General features: G+C 39.7%; 1 protein-coding gene across 5 annotated transcripts in view; it reads right to left on the reverse strand.

The window, feature by feature from the left end:
• LOC114877542 (nephrin-like) overlaps positions 1-22,700 on the reverse strand; it is a 279,693-nt gene that overhangs the window by 187,214 nt on the left and 69,779 nt on the right. For 4 of the 5 annotated variants that reach the window (XM_029190231.2, XM_029190227.2, XM_029190228.2 and 1 more), the window contains exons 1-2: positions 17,490-18,233; positions 10,857-11,372 (exon numbers count right to left, since the gene is read on the reverse strand). In XM_029190231.2, the coding sequence (XP_029046064.1) occupies positions 10,857-10,962 (106 nt within the window). In that variant the 5' untranslated portion in view covers positions 10,963-11,372; positions 17,490-18,233. Of the gene's footprint in view, positions 1-10,856; positions 11,373-17,489; positions 18,234-22,700 lie in introns of those variants that run through there. The other variant, XM_046288951.1, reaches the window with a different exon arrangement.

Genomic DNA, 22,700 nt, shown 5'->3' on the forward strand with positions numbered 1-22,700 from the left:
AAATTATTTTTAAATTTCATATTTCATGTACTGTATGAGATTTTTTAATTTGCTCTAAGTACCCTTTTTATTCTTTTTCTGATTATGTCAGATCCACTAGAAAATTCTGTCATAAAATCTGTAACTAGTTTTTGAAAATACTAATGTATTTGATATTTCATGCCATTAACAATTTTTCTCATTTTGTAATTACTTAATTAGATCATTAATTAAATAAATTGGGAAAAGCATTAAAAACTTTTCTGTTTCGATTTTTATCATGTACTGAAACGTATCTGTGTACAATAAAAATTACCACGTGGAGCGAAGTAATTAAAGTTTCGCAAGAAGGGAATAACACGAAACGCCTGCGATCGGAAATAAGACTAACAACAGTAGTCTGAGACGAGTTTCCTCTTTAATTACCGCCAACTGCATCGATCAGGTTTCCAAGTTGCCTCAAATACAGTGCTTTTCTTAACAATAATTTTCCTTTACCAGAAATTCTTTCCTCGATTTTGTTACAGTACACGCTCGTTATATTGCCACGTACGAAGCTGTAGAGGTGGACAATTTTTCAAATATTCTAATTTTACCATTGCAAGTTTCCAACCTCTTTTCTTTCATATAAATAAAAGTTTTTCAAAGTCATCGAATTTTTCTTTCAAGGTTCCCAGCACGATCACGATTCTCAAAGACCCAGTGACTTATCGTCTCTTTTCAGAAGATCTAACCAGGATTACTGTCCACCCTCTTGCAGCCTGGATCGATATCGCGATTCATCGAAAGATCGTCGTCGGGGTTGAAGATTTTTCAGAGATCCTCCAAACTCGCAAGAAACTACCTTTGAACTGTGTCGAAAACTATAGCGATTTTCCAAAGTCCGGTAAAAAAAGCAATCGCGACTCCCGAAGAAAAATCCTCTGCGATAGGCTTATCGTGGCTCTTGCCAACTATCTCGAGGGTTGTCGGGGACTCTTGCGCGAATCTTCGACGAGCTTATCGCTATTCTTCCAAAGCTCCTTTTTTCCAGCAGCTTGAAAAATATCTTTCTTACCTACTTTTTGCCTTTTGTTATTTTATTCCACAACAACTGATGCTATTCAAAATTATTCCTCTCTATCTTATAATTAATTTGACAAGCAGTTCATTCTTTATAAAATAACTTCTCTGAAAATTTGATTAAATCACAAAAATTAACGTTATCGTTGGGAATAATGATTAATCGTCTACTTAAGTATGATTTCGATAACTTGTTCGAATTACGTGAAAGAAATTCTATTATGAGCGATATCGGTACCGCGAACAATCTTGTGGAAAGTTAATGTGGAAGTTGAATTCACTTCGTTAAAAGTATAACGACTCGGCTACCAACTTAACTCGATAGCCCGTTCAGCCTTCGCTACCCTATTCTTTTGTGCATTGAACGCCGGAAAATGATCTTAGCTTGCGTTAAATTATCGAAGAGAAATGTTTTTCTTCCGATTTTTCAAATCGAGGGAAACGAAAACTCCGAGTTTGCGTTCACCTACCGGTTTGAAGGACATTTTTAGTACCACGGTACTAGAATATTTTGTCCGAAAAAAATAAATAGAACCGGTGAAATAATATTTCCCATATAAACTTTCATTTTCGAGAAAATCGCCGTTTACGTGTATTTGGGGAAATTTCGATTCACCGGTTCTCGTCTCCTCCCGTATTCCCGTGAAATGTATCTGTAACCAGAAACGCTGCTTCTTTACTAAAAATATCGAAAATATTTTGCAACTGCAATATCTGTACCAATTTCCAATTTATTTTTTTTACTAAACCGATCCTATGCCTCGCTGAATTTATCGCATCGCGTATTTTGAAACTAGCCGGGGGTAGATTTCCAGGAAAGGAATTTTGTTTTCGAAGGTAAACGCTTACTGTAAAATTTTTCAATCTTTTCCTACGCTAAACTATCAATAATTCAATAGCAAATTTATAATTTTATAAAAAGAAAAAACAATTTCAAAGACTTTGCTGTAGTTTAAGACTCTGGGATCTATAGCAACCCCCTTGGACATCCGGTTTCCGGTTGAAAATCTATTCTTTCAGTATCGAAAGCAAGGAAATTTAACTCTTTAAAACGAGACAAAAGAAGAGGAGTCGAAACGCGATGGCGTTGCTGTCGCAACCGTTGCGTTTCAGCCAGCCGCAACAACCACCCTCCTGCGCCCTGCCCTCCTGTTTCGCGAAATGTACGATGCCAAGAACCGAGAGCTGCTCCTGAAATATTTCCAGGACAAGCTGGTTGCCGCTGGCTGAACGAATCCATGGTGAGGAGGTCGGTTTGGAAGAGGGGTGATATGCTGGTAGAAGGGTGGGGAGGACACGGAGAGCCCGGAGAACTCTAACAAATTGTCATTTGCAGCGCAATACTCGTTTCGTCCGCACAATAATCCACCGCCCGACGCTGGCGTTGCAGGCGTCGCTGGAAATCCTTATATAGAGCGGAAAACGCGAGGACCACGACTATATTAGAACGTCGGTAATGGCCGCGTGCACACCGACGTCCACATTTTTCAATCGACCTCTATAAATATATGGGGTTTTGAATTTCACTTACTGGGTGTAAAAGAAAAATAATTCCTACTTTTCTTATTTTTCAATATTTTGGATATTTTGAAATCGAAACTTGGATTTTCTTATGGGATGGGCTAGGTCCTTTAGAAATTTTGTAATTTTGGGACTTTGGAATTCTGAACTATTGAAAATCTAAAATTTTTAAATTTTTAAAGAGGAATCAGTCCAGATTTTTAGAAGAACCAGTCCCACCCTTGTCCTTAAGTAGTTACCTAGCCAATGGTACCACATAAATATCATGGTGTCCGAATATTAATACGTGTCACTATGGACACCGTAGCAAGCAGACCAATATGATAAGGACGTATTTTAAGGTTCGATGAGTATCGGTTTTCCTGCTTCTCCTTGTACTACCGACATACCACATTCCTCCATGGTACCTCTCAATATCGGCGAGTTCAATTGATCGTAACCCATTTTATATATTGGAGCTGTAAAAATGTCGCGTTTCCTTTTTTCCTTGTTCCTCCAATCTCGAACGACCTCCACCTTCGCCCACCTTTCTCATTCCTTCCTTCTACGTTTTTCGTCTCCTGTTTCTACACCGATGTTACCTTTTTTCCCTCTTTGTTATTTCGATTCGTTCCTGCCCGTTAGAAATCGTTCGAGATAGAGACAAGCGGCTACGAAATCTTTCCCGAGGAACGAACGATTGCGCTGGAAAGAATCCAATAAACGCACTCCATTGTTGCTGGTATGGCTAATTGCGACAGAAGGCGAATTCCATAGGAAACCGAACGGGGGATGCGTCTTTGAGGTAAGACATCTCGTGTCTCGTGTCTCGAAGGGGTTCAACTTTTTCTCAACGATTCGTTTGATATATTTTTTTGTTGATTTCTCAACCATAGATTGTAAAAAGAATTCAATTTTGAAATAAAAAAGAATATCAAATGCGGAATTAAATTGAAATTGTGGCTCTCTCCGTGGTTCGCCGTCCGAGGGTGGCCCTCAATCTTAGAAAATCAATAAAATAAAAATTCTTCGCGCTTGATTACTAGAGTAATCGTCAAATTTCTCGAATCAGCTAGAAGTTTTTAAGATTAAATTAATCAAGTAAGAGGGTCGAAACGATGCCTTTTTAAAAGCACCCTTACGTCAGGATCGAGGATGAAGAGAAAAAAAAAAAGGAAAATGTGCCGCGGAATCGAACGGAAGCCAATCAAACAGCAATATAAGAGGAATTAAGAGGTCGATCGAGATCCAAAGGAGAGGAGCGCCGAAAAAATTTCCCCGTGAATTTCATCCAACCCCATTTCGCCCCATTCATCCACAAAAGAGTCTTATCGATACGCTATTCGTTCAATGCCCACCCACCCACTCCGACCACCCTCTGCTCGCCGTATACTCGTTAATGCCCGCGTTCAAAGAGTTGGATGACCTAAAAGGTTCCGTTGCCAGAGCTCGGTGAATGCATTCCATTAAACGAAGGCCAATGAAAAATTCACTCGGTAAACAAGAAGAAAGCGAGCCAGCAGAAGCTTCCCGAAACAAACAGAGAAAAAAAAAGGAAAAAAAATGAAAAAGGATCATGGACGATTCCATTTCTTTGTGATCGTCGAATCCTCTAAGAACAGAATTCAACGCGGCCTCTTTCTCTTCCATTCCTCTCGGTTCGAGAACGATCACGGTTACAGGAATCCAATAAACTCACTCTCTGTGTCGTTTCCACCGACCAACCCCCTAACCCCCACCCTCTGGCTAATTACAAGAGAACACCGATTCGTCTCGAGGATCGATCGAATTTTCGTTGGCTACATCCTGTTTGTTACTCGATACCGATTCGATGTGTAGAAGGGCTGTGGTACATGCACGCATTTCGCAATTAGCTGTTGGTCTATGGATGGCTGGGTGTTCACCAGCAGAGGAAGGGTTAATGTTTGCTTTTCTTTGTTGCCTGTTTTCCATTTACAAATTTTCGGTTAACGCGATAGAAATTCCAAATAAATTTGTTGGTACCTCGAATGCCAGTGAGTGTAACATATGTCTGACTATATCTACTCTACTTCACTGTGAGTAGCAATATAACAGGAGTCTACTATATAAGTATTGTATTTTCTGAGTGATCTTTCCAAAGCAACTTTTTATATTTTGCATAATTCATTTCTATAGTCGAGTGAAAATAATCCTGCAGGGGTTTCTAAAAACGAACAAACATCCCTCGAAACGAATTTTCTTTACCAAGCGCATCGAAGAACTTGGTAGCAAGTCCTCTTTAGTAACGTTTAACGAAATTTACGTGAATGTAGAGCACGCGACAAAGCAAAGGATACGATTCTTGGCAGAGAATCGTACGAACCCTAGACGCTGTTTTTTTGCGGAAACACAGTCCCTTCTGTCTCTTCTTTTGCTCGAACAACGTTCAAGCTTGTTCGGTTGCTGATACTTGGACACCGTGCTCGCAGGAACACGCTCGTAAGTATCGTAAGAAGGAATGGGGCACGTCGATTGAAAAACTTTCCAACTCGACGAGTTTAACCGGAACTACGTGTTCGATGGATCGAAGCGATCGTTACGCGTACCTCGTTCCCTGAACCGTTTCGATATTTATCTGCTGACCGATGTCTGAACACAACCATTCAGAATTCAACGCGACTCCCGGTCAAATTAATCGGTTAATTTCTGATATTCTTCTGTAAATTTCAATTCAAGTTTCGAAGAAAATTTCTGATATTTCTGAATCGCGGGAGGGAAAAGTTTCCTAATAATTTCATTTGGAGCAAAGAAATACTTTGCGGATAAACTGCGGAGCAATTGAAATACCTTCAAACAAATATTCATTCCGATTTGCATTGATTATTTTAATGAAATAACCTTGTACATATTTTATGCTTTATAACGCGTTACTGCGTAATCAAACATAATCGTCTGCTAAAGCAATTATTCACGAATTTACCAGATTTATCAGCGTATTACTGAATTTCGTTACGATTTTCTGGTGAACCGAGAAATTAAATTTTTTAGAAATAATTACGTGCTGACACGCGCTTTACTTTAGCATTCCAAAATTATTCAATTTCAACATTTCAAACTTTCTACATTCCAAAATTCTAAAAATTTCAATATTTCTATGAGTCTTGGCCCAACCCAGAAAAGAATACACTTAAAAATGTAAATCACACCATCATCTATTTCTATATTTTGCAATATACCCAAAGCTACATTAATTGATTCAAGAACGACAGCGAACAAAATTGAACACGGTGCCTCTTATTGCAAAAGATTAATTGCATACAAGTTCCATTTCATTGAAACCCGTTATGAAGAACAGAGAAAACGTTTCAGTTAATACTCAATGGGGAATGAGCGGTTCGAACCGTGAAACAGAAACAATGAATGAATAATGATGGTGCATTGGCAGAGCAGCCGAAAAGCCCGGGCAATTCACACCTTAGACGAACAAGACAGAGCCTCTCGAGACTTTACGAGCGAGAACTGCCACGGTGTTAGGTGTTCCGCGATTAATCACCCTGAACGAGAACACGTTGCACCCGTTGTACCGTTTTGTTTACCGACTCTCGTTCGCGGTTCTTTTCACCCTCGACGCGGGACGGGGTGGCGTCGGGTTGTTGGGAAGTTTCGGTTCGAACGAGCCCGACGAAAAATAAGTCGAGCACGACAAAGTTTCGCATAGCTTGTTGCGAGGTCGTTCGTCCGGTTGCCAAACGATCGAACTCGAAACAGGAAATAACGAGTTCCGTTTTCCGTTTCGAACGCCGGACCTCGTTCGTTCGGTTTCGCGAACGGTGTGAAATTAATTGGATTAAACCGCGGCTGGCGACGAACAATCAATTTTTAGCAAAAGTAGAAACCAATCCATTAGGTTTCGAATCGTATTAAACGAGATGCTATGGAACTTCATGGGATTCGGTCTGCGTGTTGTAAAACGCTCTTTACACAATTTTGTAATTATTTTGCTAACTAAATGAATTGCGGTAGTAATATTTGGAAGCAATCAATTTTTGATGAAAATAGAAGGGAATGCATTACAACTCGAATGGTTTTCGGACAAATATAACAAAAATTGAAAATTTTTATGAAAATTAAATTGGTTATATAAAACTTAAATTAATTTACAGTGGTAAAATGACCATCTTACAAATAACGTTTTTAAACCTAATTGCAGCTGGTTTTCCTTAGTTTACCCCAATGTAAAAAAAGTAGAAGTGTGGGAGAACCCAAAAGTATTAAATCGGGTACCTGTTAAAAAGCATCATCGTAATCGAAGTGAATTAAAAAATGAACGTAGAACCACTATCATTCGCATCAACGTAAAAAAGATAACGATGCAAACGCACTTGTTAGAAACATTTTTATTATTGCCTTTTCCATTTCGGCGTTTATCGCTTCTGTTTCAGATCGTCGTAAGGATAAGGGTGCATCTTCGAGATACAGTCACGGTTTCTATTAGAACGACGCGAAAGTCTTTCGAGCTCCAGGCTGTTTCCAGCACCGTTCTGCTCGCTTCTCTCTCATTTTTTTTTGTCTACGCCTTCGTTGGTGTAATTAAAAGATTACGATCAGAAAGCTTTCGCTAGACTGTCCCCGATTCGCGTTCAAGTAATTTGCAAGTTGGCCGGCGTCCTACAAGAAAAAACTTTGCCTGAAATACGAACGGAGCCTTCCTTGCGAGATTACTAGATTTCATGTTTATTTAGTTTTATTAAAAAATTTTAAACATTTTCAAGAATCTTAATAATTTTTTTAACTCGAAATTACATTTGCATTTGCACACCTTATTTTCAATTGAAACGCACAATTGCGATTAAATGGAAGTAAATAAAGGTCCAATAAATTGGGATGGAAAATGGTCATGGAAAGGAAACTGAAAGGCCACGTGAAAAATCATTTACAAAAGTTGCGATTGGCTGAGGCACGATTCGACAAGAACAGCTCGGAAGTCGAGAAGTCTAATTAGCAGCTGACGAACAAAAAGCACGAGCACGATTCATGGTAGTCGATCGACGACACAATAATTCGCCCCTGATTGAAAGGATCCAACACGGTTAAATACGCGAGAATCAAAGCCGATCCCCAACGTGTTACGTACGCTCGAGCGGACGATTAAGCGATGTCGAGTGTTTTATTTAATGTTGAAGGTGAAACGGAAGTAATTACCGCTCCTCGAAGCGTAAAGGAAGGTCTCTAGGAGAAAAGAGGGAGGGCAACAGAGGTGGAGAGTATGCGGTTGCGAGGCTGTGGCTCGAGAAATCAAACGGAGAACCGAAGAGAGTACAGAGAAGGCGAAACTGGTGCTTGATTGAGCAGGTGGTTAGATAACTTGACCACGTCAACACAAACCGAAAGCATTTTGCTAATTAAAGGGCAGATTAAAATTCTATTCTCCGCGCGTTAATATTCATTAATTTAATTAACACTTCGATGGTCGCGTGTTTGATAGATTCAATGACTTTGTAATTTTATGCTTTTGTATAAAAAAAGATTATTGGAAAATTATATTTGTTAATTTTCTGAATATTTGATGGTTTATTTACTTGCATCCAGGTTGATCAAAATTTCCCTTTATGTAGTATTAATTAATTTCGCTTATTTTCGACGGTGTCCACCAAATTGCCCGCGTCCCTTTTAAACATCAATCTGTATATTTATGAATCCACCAAAACAAATATTTCCCTACAATTTTTAATGAAATCTCTCGTCAGATTGAAACAGGTATTTCCAAACTCGATGCTTCAAATTTCAATAAAAAATGAAAAATTTTGATTTTAAAGTTCCAATATGAAAGCATATTAAAATGTTGAAATATTCAACTTTTTAATAGATTGAAAGTTACCGAATCGAATTTCAATAGGTATAAATGGTTAAACATGGATTTACATTAATGCAATTCACGGAGAAACATTGATGAACGTGTTACAAATTAAACCAACCGATGGTGTATTATAGTGAAAACAACCTTTGAATGAAATATTACACAAATAACATCAATAACGCGAACGGCAAGAGGCCAAAGTACCTAAATGCATCTCTCTATCCCTTTCGGACAGGTGCGAAAGGTAACCGTGCGGAGACGAGTGGAGTCGAGTCGTGGCTTTAATTTCTTTTTGTTCCGCTTTATTTACACGAAACGATCCATTGTGCGCCGTCGCGGGTAATGCACAAATTGAATCGACCGACGGCAACAGCCGCAGAGTATACTCGGGCCGCGTAATTTCGTAGGTTCGCGAGCGAAAATGAGGGCTTTTTAACTCGTTTACCCGTTGCGGTTCTAACGAGGCGGTGGTAGCGTAACCCGCCGCCACCGTGCGACAGATCCGCGCGGAAAGAGGCAGACACGGGTACCGATTGTTTGGCAAATGACGTTATAGCCGCGAATCGAGGTTCCCGAGGGACGCGAAACCACCTTTGATCCTGCGAATTCGAGCTACCCGCAAACGCGTTCACGTCGATACCATTCGATTCCATTCGATTCGATTCGTGGCCTTAAAGTCGACTGGTACGGGCTTGTTAATTGCCGCGGGAGATTGATGTGGTTTCAATTCCAGTTTTCCTCCACCTGCTCGGTGATAATTGATAAACCCTATTTGTTTTTGTTTCATTTTTTTATACAAATTGAGATTTTCTTGTTTAGAAAACGTTATATGGCGTATCGAACGGTATTGCTTTTCATTTTTACAGAAGGAAATCTATTGAATATTTCATTTTTTAATTTCTTTGAATGGGTATTGTTACGTGTGTTCTTTTGTTGCGGTGATGTAATATATCCTTTGAAATGCAAAAATTCTCGTTGCAAAAGTGGAAAAAGTGTTGTATAAGAATCAGCTATAAATGTTAAGTAAATAAATCATCTGTACTAATTATTTTTATCCAATTTTAGAAAGAGAGACCTAATTTTAATTTAATTTTGTAATACAAATTTCGCAGTTCCAAAGTTAATTTTAATTTAAAATAATAAAAGGTAACGAATGGTTCGAATTAGGTACGTTAATAACCGGTCTGACTGATTTAAGTTGATGAACGAGAGCGGGAAGGGCGAACGGTGACACGGAAAATCAGATAGAAAAGAATACAGCCGGGGACACGGGTGTTTCGTTTACTAATTAATCCTTCGGGGACCGAGCCGTTCCAGGTCGAACGCAAATTTTCTACCATCCCACTTTACGTTCCAGTCGGCATAATTACACACATTGTACGAGCAATGCCGGAAACGAGAGACACACGGACAACTACCCGTCATACGGTAATTAATTAGATTTCGTGTGATCCGCGCGACAGCATAACACAGAAACTCCAAATTGATTTTTCGGTTAATTATTTGCTCGAGTACGTGGAAGCCACAGGTTGGTGTGCCTTATTTAGCGTTTTATTTCAATGATCGAAACAAACCGGAAAATACGCAAAAGGTGTCATATACCTAGATTTTCGCGGTTTCATTAAAAAAAAATTAATTAAAATAAATTTGCAAATATAAGTATTACGTTAAGAAATATTACGTTTTCTGAGACCTTGGATTACTGCAATTTTTACCAACTTCCGGTTTACTTGAACGAGAAGAAATTTACAGAATTACCTTTAATTAACAAAATTGAAAAAAAAAAACATGTTTTTGCAGGTTGTCACTAATATTCTACATCTCGTTTTTGTTTTTTTAACAGGCTACATACATGTCATATATGTTTGGAAAAAATGTAGTATAATTGAAGTTTCATATAAATTTCACGAAAAGTGATTTTTTTAACCAAATAAACTGTTCAGAATTTGATTAAAATTGGTTAAAAACTGCACGATAAAAATTCCCAGTATTATGGTACAGTTTCGGATGGAAATGAAAGCAAAACGATGGAAAATTTGAATCCATCTCGGTCTCTAGCGATTTAAAGCGTCGAATTCGCGTAAAACTTTCACCGAACGTATTTAATCCCGAATATTATATTTGACGCAAATACAAACGTTACTAAAATACTCGTCGCTTGGCGTATTTTCAATTTCGTCAAATTATATATATTTAATAAAATGTAATACCAGTTTCATTAAACCTTCATATCCAATTTAAAAGAAAAGATAAAGAAAGTATTATGTATATACAAAATATTAATAATTCATAATAATTTCAAAAAGAAGTCGGAATGCATCGCGTCGGACACTGACGACTCTCGTGAGATGGTAATAGCGCACCTATGGGGAGTCAGAAGGATCAACCCCTCTACTAAAAAATTTTCATCCCTTAACTCACAAGTACGATTGCGCCACTGTGTGAGTCACCGTATTAAGAAATCGAAATATAAAATATAAAATATTTTTGTACTCACCTATCTCCTGGTTGGTGATCCTGCAACGGCACATGGTACAAGCAGCAAGGAGGAGAAGACTGGAGAGGGTGGTGCGAACGGAGGCAGCCATCTCATCCCTGGGCATCTCGACGGCTCGACGGCTCGACGGCTCGACGTCGTGTCACGTCACGTCACGTCACTGGTAGTCACGCCAACGACACGCGAGTTCTAATTCTGTCTCTTCTCTTTCGTTCGATCACACTTTCGTGTCCTTCTTTCTCCCTTTCGATCGCTCGTGTCTCCGTTTCAACGAGAGAACCACAGGCCACCCTCGCGTGGTACGAGCTTCCTCCTCTTTCTTTTTATTTTATCTTTTTCCAACGGAGCTGGGAGCTGCTGACGCTCCTCCAGCTCTCTTTTCACCGAGTTAACTCGCGCCAGCCACTCTCGAAACCACTTTTTGCGACTCAAACTCTCATCCGTCGATTGCCGGGACTTTCTTCCTCGCTCGTTTTCCTTTTCTCCTCGCCTCGTTGCCGGACAATTTTTCGCAATCTACGGGACAGAAAATCAACTCGTCAACGATCGATACAGAGAGGGAGAACAATGGTGATCGGTCACTTCTTAGCGAGGCATCGATCGAACGCAAGTGGCTTTTATGGAATTCAATTGACGCGACCTCGTGTCACGAACGCACTCGCCACTGCCTTCGATCGTGAACATGTGTTCGTATAACATCGAATTCAAATATTATATCAAAGTTACATTCTTAAATATAGATCTTTTGATGTGTAGGAAAACGTCCAAGGAACTTGAAAAAACTAACCCTATTAAACGGGGCTGAAGAATAACTGGGCTCACTTTTTGGAGATTAAATTATTGACTTGTATCACTTAAAATTACGGTAATTGAATTTTCGAGCACCCGTCCAAGTTTTATTTTTTATTTTTTACAATAACCAGCCTAACCAATACTAAAATCTACGATGTCAGTCAAGCTGAATGCACAAGATTGATAAAAATGAAATGCAACGTAGCATAAGATCCAACGATGTATCGTAAAATTCCCAGATGGCAATCTAGCCTCCATCCGACTGATAATTTCTTCTCGATCGCGCAATATTCCGGTGGAATGAAAAACTCCCTCGACTCGAACGGGACAAAAGGGCAAGTTGAAAACTCGTTATCGCCAGATTCGCGTCGCGTCGCGACGCACTCGTACCATTCATCGCGCATCTTTTCGCCTGGTGGAATATCGCGAGCTGCGATATCGAGCTGCGAACGTTAACGCGTGAATTTCACCGGATCGCGCCACTATTCATCCACCCTCTGCTACACCCCTTTTTCACCCTGTTTCGCGCCCACCCCTTCGTGTCCCAAACGCATCTCACCCTCTTCATGGATCCCATTCTGCTGATTTTCCTTTCTCGCGAAACGCAAGGGTTCCTATTCGTTTCCAACAACGATCGCGCACCCCCGCTCCTACCCTCATACCCTTCTATGCATTGCTTGCTGACGTTATGCATTCGTTGTAATCGGGTCCCGGTTTTTTTTTCCTACGCGAAAGCCGGCTTTCGCGAAAACGTTGACGTCAGGGGATGGAATGGTTTTTTTTTCTGCATCGACCGCAAGATTTCTGAAACAGTTATTCCGTCGACGAGCACGGGGAGCGGTGAAGAGGTTTTCGTGGCGGACTTTGAGATGCAAAGTGGTATTTGGTAAAACTGAACAACCGTGACGATCCGGTTAGAGGGTTGCTCTTTCGGGGACCGTGAAAACGTTTGGGAAACACTGATTGCTGTGAATGGAAATGTTGATACAGTATTCGGAGAAAAGTTTCAGGGTGAATTTGAAATTGAGAGATATTTGCAAGAGAAATCCACTTAGGCCGATGTCGCGTATTCGTGATTTTTATCATTCATTTATTACGTCGTTATCTCTATGAGATACTAATTATTATATCGAAATGAATAATTTTGGAGAATACGTTAAACAAAATTTCTATTAAAACGTTGACTGCCACGGTGAGGCTATTAAATATTTCATTTCAAAAAAGTTCTTATGAAAATTCAAGTGTCACCCAAATATAGATTTGCAAATTTAAAATCGCAAATACCATAGATTCCAAAACATTTACCCTAATTAGTTTGATGCACTTAATCAGTCAAAATGTAAAGTAATAGCAGGTCGAATCTCGACGGTATCCGAAATCCCCGAAGAAACGTCATAATACAAGGAGCGTAATGGAGGTAGCTGTCGGTCGATTTCCATGTAAATGCATCGTGTCGCGTGCAACTATTCGGTGGTCAGCAGGAGACCGAGATTGAACCCTAACGATCCTCTCTTCACTGATCTCTATACGGCCATAAACGTGCCGGCGCAATAAGAGCGGGCTTGACAATAGGCGAATCCGACGGGCCACGAGAATTCGATTGCACCAGATATGCGCTCCAAATGCAACGTCAGTCTTTCAACACGCAGGAAAAGCCCGAAGCGACTACTCTTCCTCCCCTCGCCCCCCCCACCTTTTTTCCACTTTTGTGCCACGTTTCCAACCCAACGCTTTATGAATATTCTTGGAATTTTAATGCACTTTTTGACGATCGCCATTCACGCCAACCAGCTCCCGGTCCTCGCCCCGACATTCTACGCGCCTTGGCACGCTCCCCGCACACGCGGAACGTGCCTCAAATTCGCGAACGCGCTCGTCGAATATTAAAAGGAATATAAATGAATGGGACGGAAACGACGCGAATCCGGACCGATTCGCGTATTCGATTCATCCCGGCTTGATTTCTTGCATTCGTTGTTTCCTGCACTCCCATGCAACAAGACTTGTACTCGTTCTCAAAAAATAAATACAAAAGATTTTTTTTAAGTAGATCATAATTTTAATATTCAATTTGGAACAATTCAAAGTTCTTGTTTAAAATTATAGAAATTGTTAAAATATATGTATTGATCTATTAATTAATGAAATCTGATACTAATTAATGATAAACCTTTGTTCATTAAAAATCTTTATCTGCGGTTGTATCTGCCTAAAGCATATATCCTATTCGTAAGAATCAGTTCGCTCTGAACGTAACTAATTACAAAAACTCACGATAAAGGTACTAATTGCCTATTTCACGTTTGAAATAAAGTTTCAAAAAGCTTTGTTAAATATCCATTGTATTACCGTTGATGTGGCTAAAAGCAAACATAGCGGCGACCGCAAGTAGAATTAACTTTCAACCTTTTCCGCAGTTTAAATATTGCAAAAGTAGAATGAAATTTTTAAACGAAAAATGTTCTTGTAGAATACTTCTTTAAGTACCATTTCCTATCTCTGCAATAACTGTCTTCCAAAGGAAAAGTCGTAACACCGCTACGTTCGTTTTTCCTCCTCGCAACTTTTTCTCTATGTAAAAAATTGAAAAGAATAAATTCCGATTTTCGAAGAAACTTCTGAGAACAGTTTAGGGAAGTAGAGGGTCGTTGCAATCTTTATCAGCGGAGGGTGGAAAAATCTTTGACACCAAAGAAAATTTCTGATAAATTGATTGCTGTGATCCATGGCAGTGAATTAGAAACGAATAAACGTGAGAAAAGATACAGTTTCTAATCGACTCGACCATCAGGTAGGAAATCACTGGGTATTCAAGGGACGATGGTCCAGGTAGGGTTGCGCACCGACAAACGCCACGTCGGTGTCTTTCGAGAGAAACGATTCCTTGTTATTTCGTGACCGCGAACGGTCGAAATTGTTTTCCCAACCGCGGACCTCTTTCAAGAAAATTGCTGGTTAACCAGCGACCAGCGTCTAATTTAGCCTCCTTAAGCGTAACTATAACGGTTCCTGGGATCGTAATACTTATTCCATCGCGTTACGTGTGAATCCTTCTTCAAACTAACAATAAGACATACGACACCGCAAACCTTTCAAGGAGCGTTCTTTTCATCGAAAACAGAGATACTCAATTTGCCAAATTGCAGATCGTTTTTTAGAATTTTAATTTTTATAAAATGTTGATTGTGGATGCAATTTTTTTGAATGAAACCTTCTTCCTTAATTGATCTCGAAACAATTAAGGGATTAATTAAGAGGAACTCTTAGAAAACGAAACCGTCAGAACGAGAACCCTTGTTCCTTGCACGAGCTTCTAAACAGTTTCATTGGCCCGAAAGCTTCCTTGAGAGTAATTTAAATGTGCCAGCTACACTGGCTAGAAACGATCCTCTCTTTGGAGACCGATTATTTACTACCACGCTCGAGCACAATGCTTCTATCGCAAGAAGCTGCAATTTAGCGAGCAGCTTCTATCATTGTCTCGACTTTTTTTCACTGATTCAATTAAATTCGTTAAATTCACCACTGCTAGAGCTCGTCTTTATAACGAATAAATTAACGATCTGTATTATCTTGTAGATGTCCGACAAATTCAATTTGGTTCTTGAAAAAATTTGTAAAGAATTCTATGTTGAAGGCATCGTGGATAAGTAATGTAGATTAGCAAACTTTTTATTAATAAAGCTAAGAAACATCGGTGGAATCATAGTCGTCACGATGAATAATTAGTTCTCCAAAATTAATTTTAACAAGGATTAAAGAACAACACGACCCCTTAGGATTCTGTACGGGAATAAATAACGTGAAACGGTTCTCTCGCTTTCGAAGCTTTCGGGAGTAATTAATCTTCCAAGTGGCTTATAATCGAGACCCTCGTTTAAACCTATCCCGAAAAGATTTATATTAAACATCTGCGATTCAATGAAATTTCCGTCAAATAGAATAAAATATTTGTAAGAGCAAGGGTGGCCCCTAATTGCTGCAATATTAATAACAAGAGTACTCATTCTAAACAAAAATAACGAGACCCGGATGATGCTCGAACCAGCGAAAAGACATCTCCATTCTTAACTTCACTACAGAACAAGAAGAAGAAGAAGAAGAAGAGGAAGAGAAACGAGCATAGCCACGCTAAATCATAATTACATCGTCTGCTGCTCGACTCCTTTAAACTGGGTCGTGAGCATCTTTTGCGCCTCCATTGGACGCAACTGCTGTAAAAATGAATAAGAACGACAGAGAAACGGAAACGATGTCAGAAGGAGCGACGTGAATTACAGCCGGTTCTTCCTCATTCGATTCGCCAGCATCGTGAATGGAACAGAACACGATTGTTCTTATTATTCGCGTCAATTGTTTCCGATCGATCGACACCTTATTGCGTAAACGCGCCCCTTAACCCACCCTTCGATCCATTAACCCTTGCGTCAACAGTCGAAATTATCCACCTTGTTCAATGTCCACGGTACCCGGCTACCCCATCAGTCAATATATTACACTTACTATTATTTACTAATTATTATGTATTAAAAATATTAGTTGGTGTAAGATTGATAACAAGAAGGCGCAAATAATTTTCAGGGGAACAGTGTACAATAATATGAAGTACAAAATTTATTTAAAATTGGGGCAGCCCTCTGAAAGTTAACCGAAGGTATCACGAATCAAATGAAAGTCAATATTTTAATAAAAATCCTCACGATTGACGAGTCTCTTTTTTCGACCACCTATTCCAGTGACCCTCGAATAATTCTGTAATTAAAGTTTTCCGATCCTGTTAACGAACTTCCTAGAAAATCCGATCGCCCTGGCACGATTCTATCACACGTGTACGTATGCATGTATGACGGTTCACCGTGAAAATTTGGCGACGAGCAACGCTCCTGGTCCCTGTCTTTGTACTAGCTGACATCGACTACTGCGGGCATTCGCTCCGAGAGCACAAGTTTTAAGTGGATTCCTAACCGCAGACGGCCGACAGTGCAACGGGTTTCTTTAGTCGTAATCAACGGGTTTCAACTGGTAATTTGCGTATGAATTTTGCGTCTAGCTACAGTGAACTGTGCGTATCGTAGTGAAATATTGAAAGTCTTGTACCAGGTACGTCGTGTACCAGATTAAAGTTAGTTGCTTGAATGAGAAGCTCAAGGATTCGGAACGGGTCCGATGTAAACAAGGACATTGAGAAATGCGAACATAGGAAAATTTGTACACAGAAAATTAAAGGTTGTGAAAGCACTGAATTTTTGTGCTAAACAAGTCACTAAATAACATAAATATTTAAAGAGAAAATATTTTTAATAAACTCTGTGAAATAAAATACTGAACACTTCAAAACTAATTAATTTTTAAATGTAGGTACATACGTTCACGAAAACTTTTTAATAACTGGAGTGAAAATAATTTTAATCCATACTCCACTCTCAAATTTCCGTCCTATTTAATTAATTAATTAAGAAATCTAATAATTTCTGTCGAATAAATTCTATTTATTATTAATGATGCAAACAGCAGTGTACGATGTCCTCGCAGCAGACCTCGCCTTGTTTCATTACCCAGAATGTTATTATTATAAATCGACATAGGTAATCGCATCGGCGCGCAAATGAGTGGCCATTAAAAACGGCACCCTATAATCCAGCCGACGGGCACCAGGGGGGGATTGAATTTCCATCGATCAGAGAAACGGAAAACGGCACGTCGCGTGAGACGTCCGCATCACGAAGGATTAGACGTAAGAATCCCGGTAGAAAAAGGATATTCCCTCTTCGAAGGCGGCAAAAACGCTAATCCCTTCTCGGTAACCTAACCTAACTCTTAGACGCAAAACGATTCGCTTACCTGTTCTACAAGTCGTTTCCTTTTCCCAAGAATTTTCCAGATAAACGGTCCATCGTTCACAATCACATCATTTCCACGAGAGTGCGTGTCGATCGGGAGCAACGATCTCGATACAATTAACAGCTCGTTAAGCCGGTGCGTCGCGTCGTGTCGAAAGTCACCGAGAACTTCTCCCACTGCGAAACAATCCACTCGAGGTCCCTCGAGTAAAACGCTTCGACGCGTTCCTCGAATGCCTCGGTATCCGCGGCCACGCACATAGAAACACTAACACACTGGCTCGCTCACCCTTAGCCAGGGGGTTAACCGGCGTTGATCGTTACAACTTGTTGAAAAGTTCGGAGGATCGAAACTCGCGCGCGTGTTACCGCATAGTCTTGCGGTCCGGCAGCGACACGCGTGCAGGCCCGTCAAGCCTGCTCCGTTCTCGGTCTCATTGTCCATCGCGGTTCGCCACGCGACCGATCCATTGTCTCTCGAGACAGCGCTACCGGATCTTTCGACAGGTGTTGCCAAGGTATAATTTCAACAAATCAAAACGGATATATCTTATATAAATCCCGTGTGTCACCGGGTACACTGCACTTTTTTCAGCGACACCTCGATCACAGGTTTCATTCGACGGGAAGGTGACGGAATAGGAAACGCGGATGTCGTTCACCGTCGCAGAGCGCGCGCGGGCGGTCAAGCAACCCCCTGTGTCACCAACAGCAGCACAGGAAGGCAGAGGTCGTGTCGCAAGGACTGCACGGTAATCACTGAGAGACGCGCTCGGTGAGACACGAGGCGCGCGCCGCCTCGCAGACGGAGCGCGCCCGGAAAAAGCCGAAGCGTACCGAGCGGCCACGAGCGAGCGAGAGACGGACGAAAATGTACGCAGAGAGAGAGCGATGGGCCCGCGGCTAGCCCGACCACCTCTAGCCACGAGATTTCCTTGTCGCGGCTTATGAGGATGCATGTACTCTTCTCCCACCCCCGTCGAACACCCCCGTCACGCCCGAACGATTGCACAGGGGGATGAAACTGCAAGCCGCGATTTTTTTTCGGTTGCTGCTTGTAACTCGGTACTTTTCTGTGGATCATCGTTTCTCTAGGGGTGGTTAATTTTAAACGAGGATGATGATGTTTGAATTTTTCGGATTCTAAATTCTTCTGATTTAGAGGATTCAGATGATTTGTAATTGAGCAGATATAGATCCCATAACCAAAATTCTAATTTATGGACTAGTATCCTATATAACATCCCCAGGATTTTAGTCTTTCTAGCAAATATTGAATGCAATTGTGATAAACAACTTTACGGCAATAGGGTTGCCAATACCTTTGTGTAAATATTGTAATATTAACACTGTATCACATAAAGCAAATTATTCTATTTGTAAATAAATTCAATTAACAGGTAGTCGATGACAGAGATACAATGAGTGTCAATCAATAAATATCTTTACGCAGTATTAACATCGTATCGCCTGTATTCCGTACTGAAAATATATTGATTAATATAGCCATGAATATAATTAACACGTACATAAACTACACGAAAATTACTGGATTTATTTCTGATAATACAATCGATATAATTATGTATCTCTAAAGATGGATACCACAGATATTGTATCAAACGTTAAAACTTTCCTGTGGTACGATAATGAAATGGATTTCATTTTTGCGACGTATCATCGATATCGTAATTAAACCCTAGATATTTATGCGTTTCATTATGCAAATTTTACACCTAGCCATCGTTGATTATACAAAACATCGGGGTATGAAAATATTTTCTTTCGAAAGAGAAGACATTACCGCTACGAATAATTCGTCAAAGTTCGCGGTTCGGATAACACAAAGTCCCTTCGGCGTTTCACGAGGTGGTAATTCGTCGGATATTCGGCGCGGTAATGTATCGAGGTTTTGGGAATGTAGATTTTTCGCCGGAAAATGGCACCGCTAATGCAAAACATGTGTTCAATTTACAGGGACGTTCGTGGTGACAGCGCCGGGGAAATGTCTACGTATTAACACGTATGTACACACTCGCATACGTACATATATTTTTATATATTTTTTTTGTAGACGCATCGGTGACCACGTTATGCCGTGAAATGTTTTATTTTATAGCGTACCGCCGAAATGTAGCCTCGTAACGTGACGAAACAACGAATTACAACGCGCCGCGTTGTATACGACGATAATGGACCCTTCGGGGAGGGGTAAAAAATATTTATTCAAACGTGTGATCGCGTTAGGATCGATCGAACAAGCTTCTGGAAAGGTGTCGTTGCCGAACAAATCGGACGAACCATTGTTTCATCTTATTCAAGCCGTGTATTTCCACTAAACTCGAAAGTTTTCTCTGGCGCAACGCTTTCGAGCGTGAAACACGAGTCCGTTGTTTCGCGAACTTCCTGCCACGTCTACGAAATCTGCCCGGAGATTCTTGGCGAGCCGTAAAGTCGGGAAATTTGCATTTCATCAGCTGTATTTATAAACGCTTTTAATATTTCCCGAACCTCCGAATACTTTGAAACTGATGTTGACAGTGCGATGGAAGAAACGGCTATGTAATCTAAACACAAACAGACTGGTTCTGATCGCTGATTCTAAACGGAATTGACCTTGTTTTAAATAACACAATCGTTTTTACGATATTGGAATATTTTGACGAAGAACAGTGAAGACTTGCAACAGATAAAGGAACTTCTGTTTTTATAACTACCAATATTGGAATTGTTAAACTATTGAAAGAATTTTTGAAATAAATTACATTTCAATAAAATGGAGAAATTTTCTTGCGAAGAGATTGATCGTTAATATTGTTAGCCAAGTGCCTTGTTAAACATTGTTTCCTACTTTTTCTTCTTCAATTTCAATTTGTATTCTAACCTTAGTAAGGTTACTTGTACGTTTCTACGAACCGTTCAATGTTTACGAACCAAAGATCTCTGTCAAAGACCAGTTGATGAATTTCACTTCGCACCGAAGAATTTTTACACTCGCACCAGGAAAGATTTTTAATTGCATCGTCATACTTTCATTTTAATTAACTGTTCTTTGTTTAAGAAGAGGAAAGAGTTCTCTTTCGCTCAAAAAATAATTCACTTAACATCCTATCAGAAGACTATTGATGGACTTTTTAACGCCGGCGATAATTAACTGAAAACTAATTAATAGGGCTTTGAGCGATAATGATGCATTTGTTACTCGATCGAAGTATACTGTGATAAGGAGAAAGTTGATAATACAGTACTGGAAAAATTTATTATCTCTATTAATTTATGACCCCTTGATTTAGGGAGACATTCATTTTTATAAGTGGATGGATAATTAATCAGAAAGGTCAACTGACCCTATACGACAAACTCTCGTTATATTGTTACGATAAGACTATAGGTGTGACAATATAGCAAGAGTATTGTTTAGTTATTGAAACTCTATCTTTGTATGATAGGATAGTGAAAGAGCGACACTAACAATAAGGGAAAAACAAGTAACTGAGGCGGCAATATAACGGGAGTCTACTGTATTAAGAAATATAAAAACAAAAATGAGATAATTGTGGTTGTACTACTAAACTAGCATTTTCTACTAAAAAGTAGGAAATTTCGAAACTCCCTGTCATCGTGAGAAATTGCACCGAATCCGTGACACACGTCCAAGAGACGTCTCGTTTTTATTCATAGACTATATTCGCTAGAGAAGGAAAGAAACCAAGCGATCCATCCGGACGAACGAAATATGTATAAATAAATCGTCGTTCGGATTACACGTGTCAGAGTCGCGAAATATCATGATCACTGGATACACCGGATGCTAGACGTACCCTTCTGTCCAACAGCTCGAGGATCCTAGGCACGTACGTTTTGCGTAGAAGAGCCACACGTTCGGCTTCCAACCGTCTCGACGAATACGCCGAGATTTTCTTGTCGCTGCTTATGAGAATGCATACACTTCCTCCTGCTGAGTGGATCGACCTGAGCGAAGATCACGGTATCCTTCTTGGCGTGTGTACACATCCGTAACGACCAAAATGAATATCCTCCTTGGTGCACTCGGTCAACATTCGCAATCTCATTATCCCTTATTCTTATCTTACGAATTGATTAACACTTGAATCGCCCTAGTGATTTTATATTCAATTTCTATACCTTATTTTTATCTACTCTATCAGATGCAAATTGCAATATGAAAATTAGTCATTTTGACCTAAATTTCAAATATAATTTTTATCAGCAAAAATGATCAATTTTATCAAAAGTGCAGTCATTAAAATATCAAGTATTCTCATATTTTGTAAAAGTTGATTTTTCTAATAAAAAACTGAATTTTAAAACATAGACGAAAAATTCGAATTGGCTTGATAAGAATTCGTTTGAAATTCAGGCTTTTCGCGAAGGTTTATTTCCACGGAAAAGAAAAGCACTACGAAGCAGCTGGTGGTAAGTGTTTTCTCTCCCGTGAATAAAGGCGGGCACAATTCGCCGCAAGTACCACGGCGAGAAGGTTCGAAGATTATAAAGAGGAACGATCTAACGTGAGCGTAGAACCATCCTCGCTTGCAGTGTCAACCCAGCAGGTGCTCTCACGAGATTTGCTTGTCGGGGCTTATGAGCCAGCGCCTACTCTACACCCTCAAGAGATATTGATATCATGACTATTGACATTCTATGGACACCTTCGAGATCCTATCGTAGCCGATGGAATAAAAGCTACTCGTGAAATGGGAAAATGTTAACTCTTTTATGAATAAAAAATTCACATTTTCTATTTTCAAACATCCCACGATCCTTTATCTTTTATCGACTGTTCGAAGTGGAAACTATGTGAAAATAATAAGAGTCTTATAAAATATTGCACCGTATTTATTCGAAATGAGAGATTATGTTAAAATAAGAATTTTCTATTGCAAAGAGTGTTATCAAGTCTCGCAGCTCATATAAAAAATAATTTTAGAGTCACACTTGATTTTAAATTGCAAAGAGTTAGAACGTGAATGCAGGCTGAAGATGAATATCTCCCCTACCATTATGATACCTGAATACGTGACTTCATTAACCCTTGCCCTGTGATAACTAATAGTCTGAATATGACACACACGAATCCCATTTGCATTACAATTATGCCTTAATTTTACCACGATTGTGCCTTAACATTCGTGTTTATAAAAATCATCTTTCATCACCTTTCAATTGTAATAAAGGTACGAAGTCAACC

The sequence above is a fragment of the Osmia bicornis genome, chromosome 15 (genome assembly GCF_907164935.1).
Source record: "Osmia bicornis bicornis chromosome 15, iOsmBic2.1, whole genome shotgun sequence".
Taxonomy (NCBI): Eukaryota; Metazoa; Arthropoda; class Insecta; order Hymenoptera; family Megachilidae; genus Osmia; species Osmia bicornis.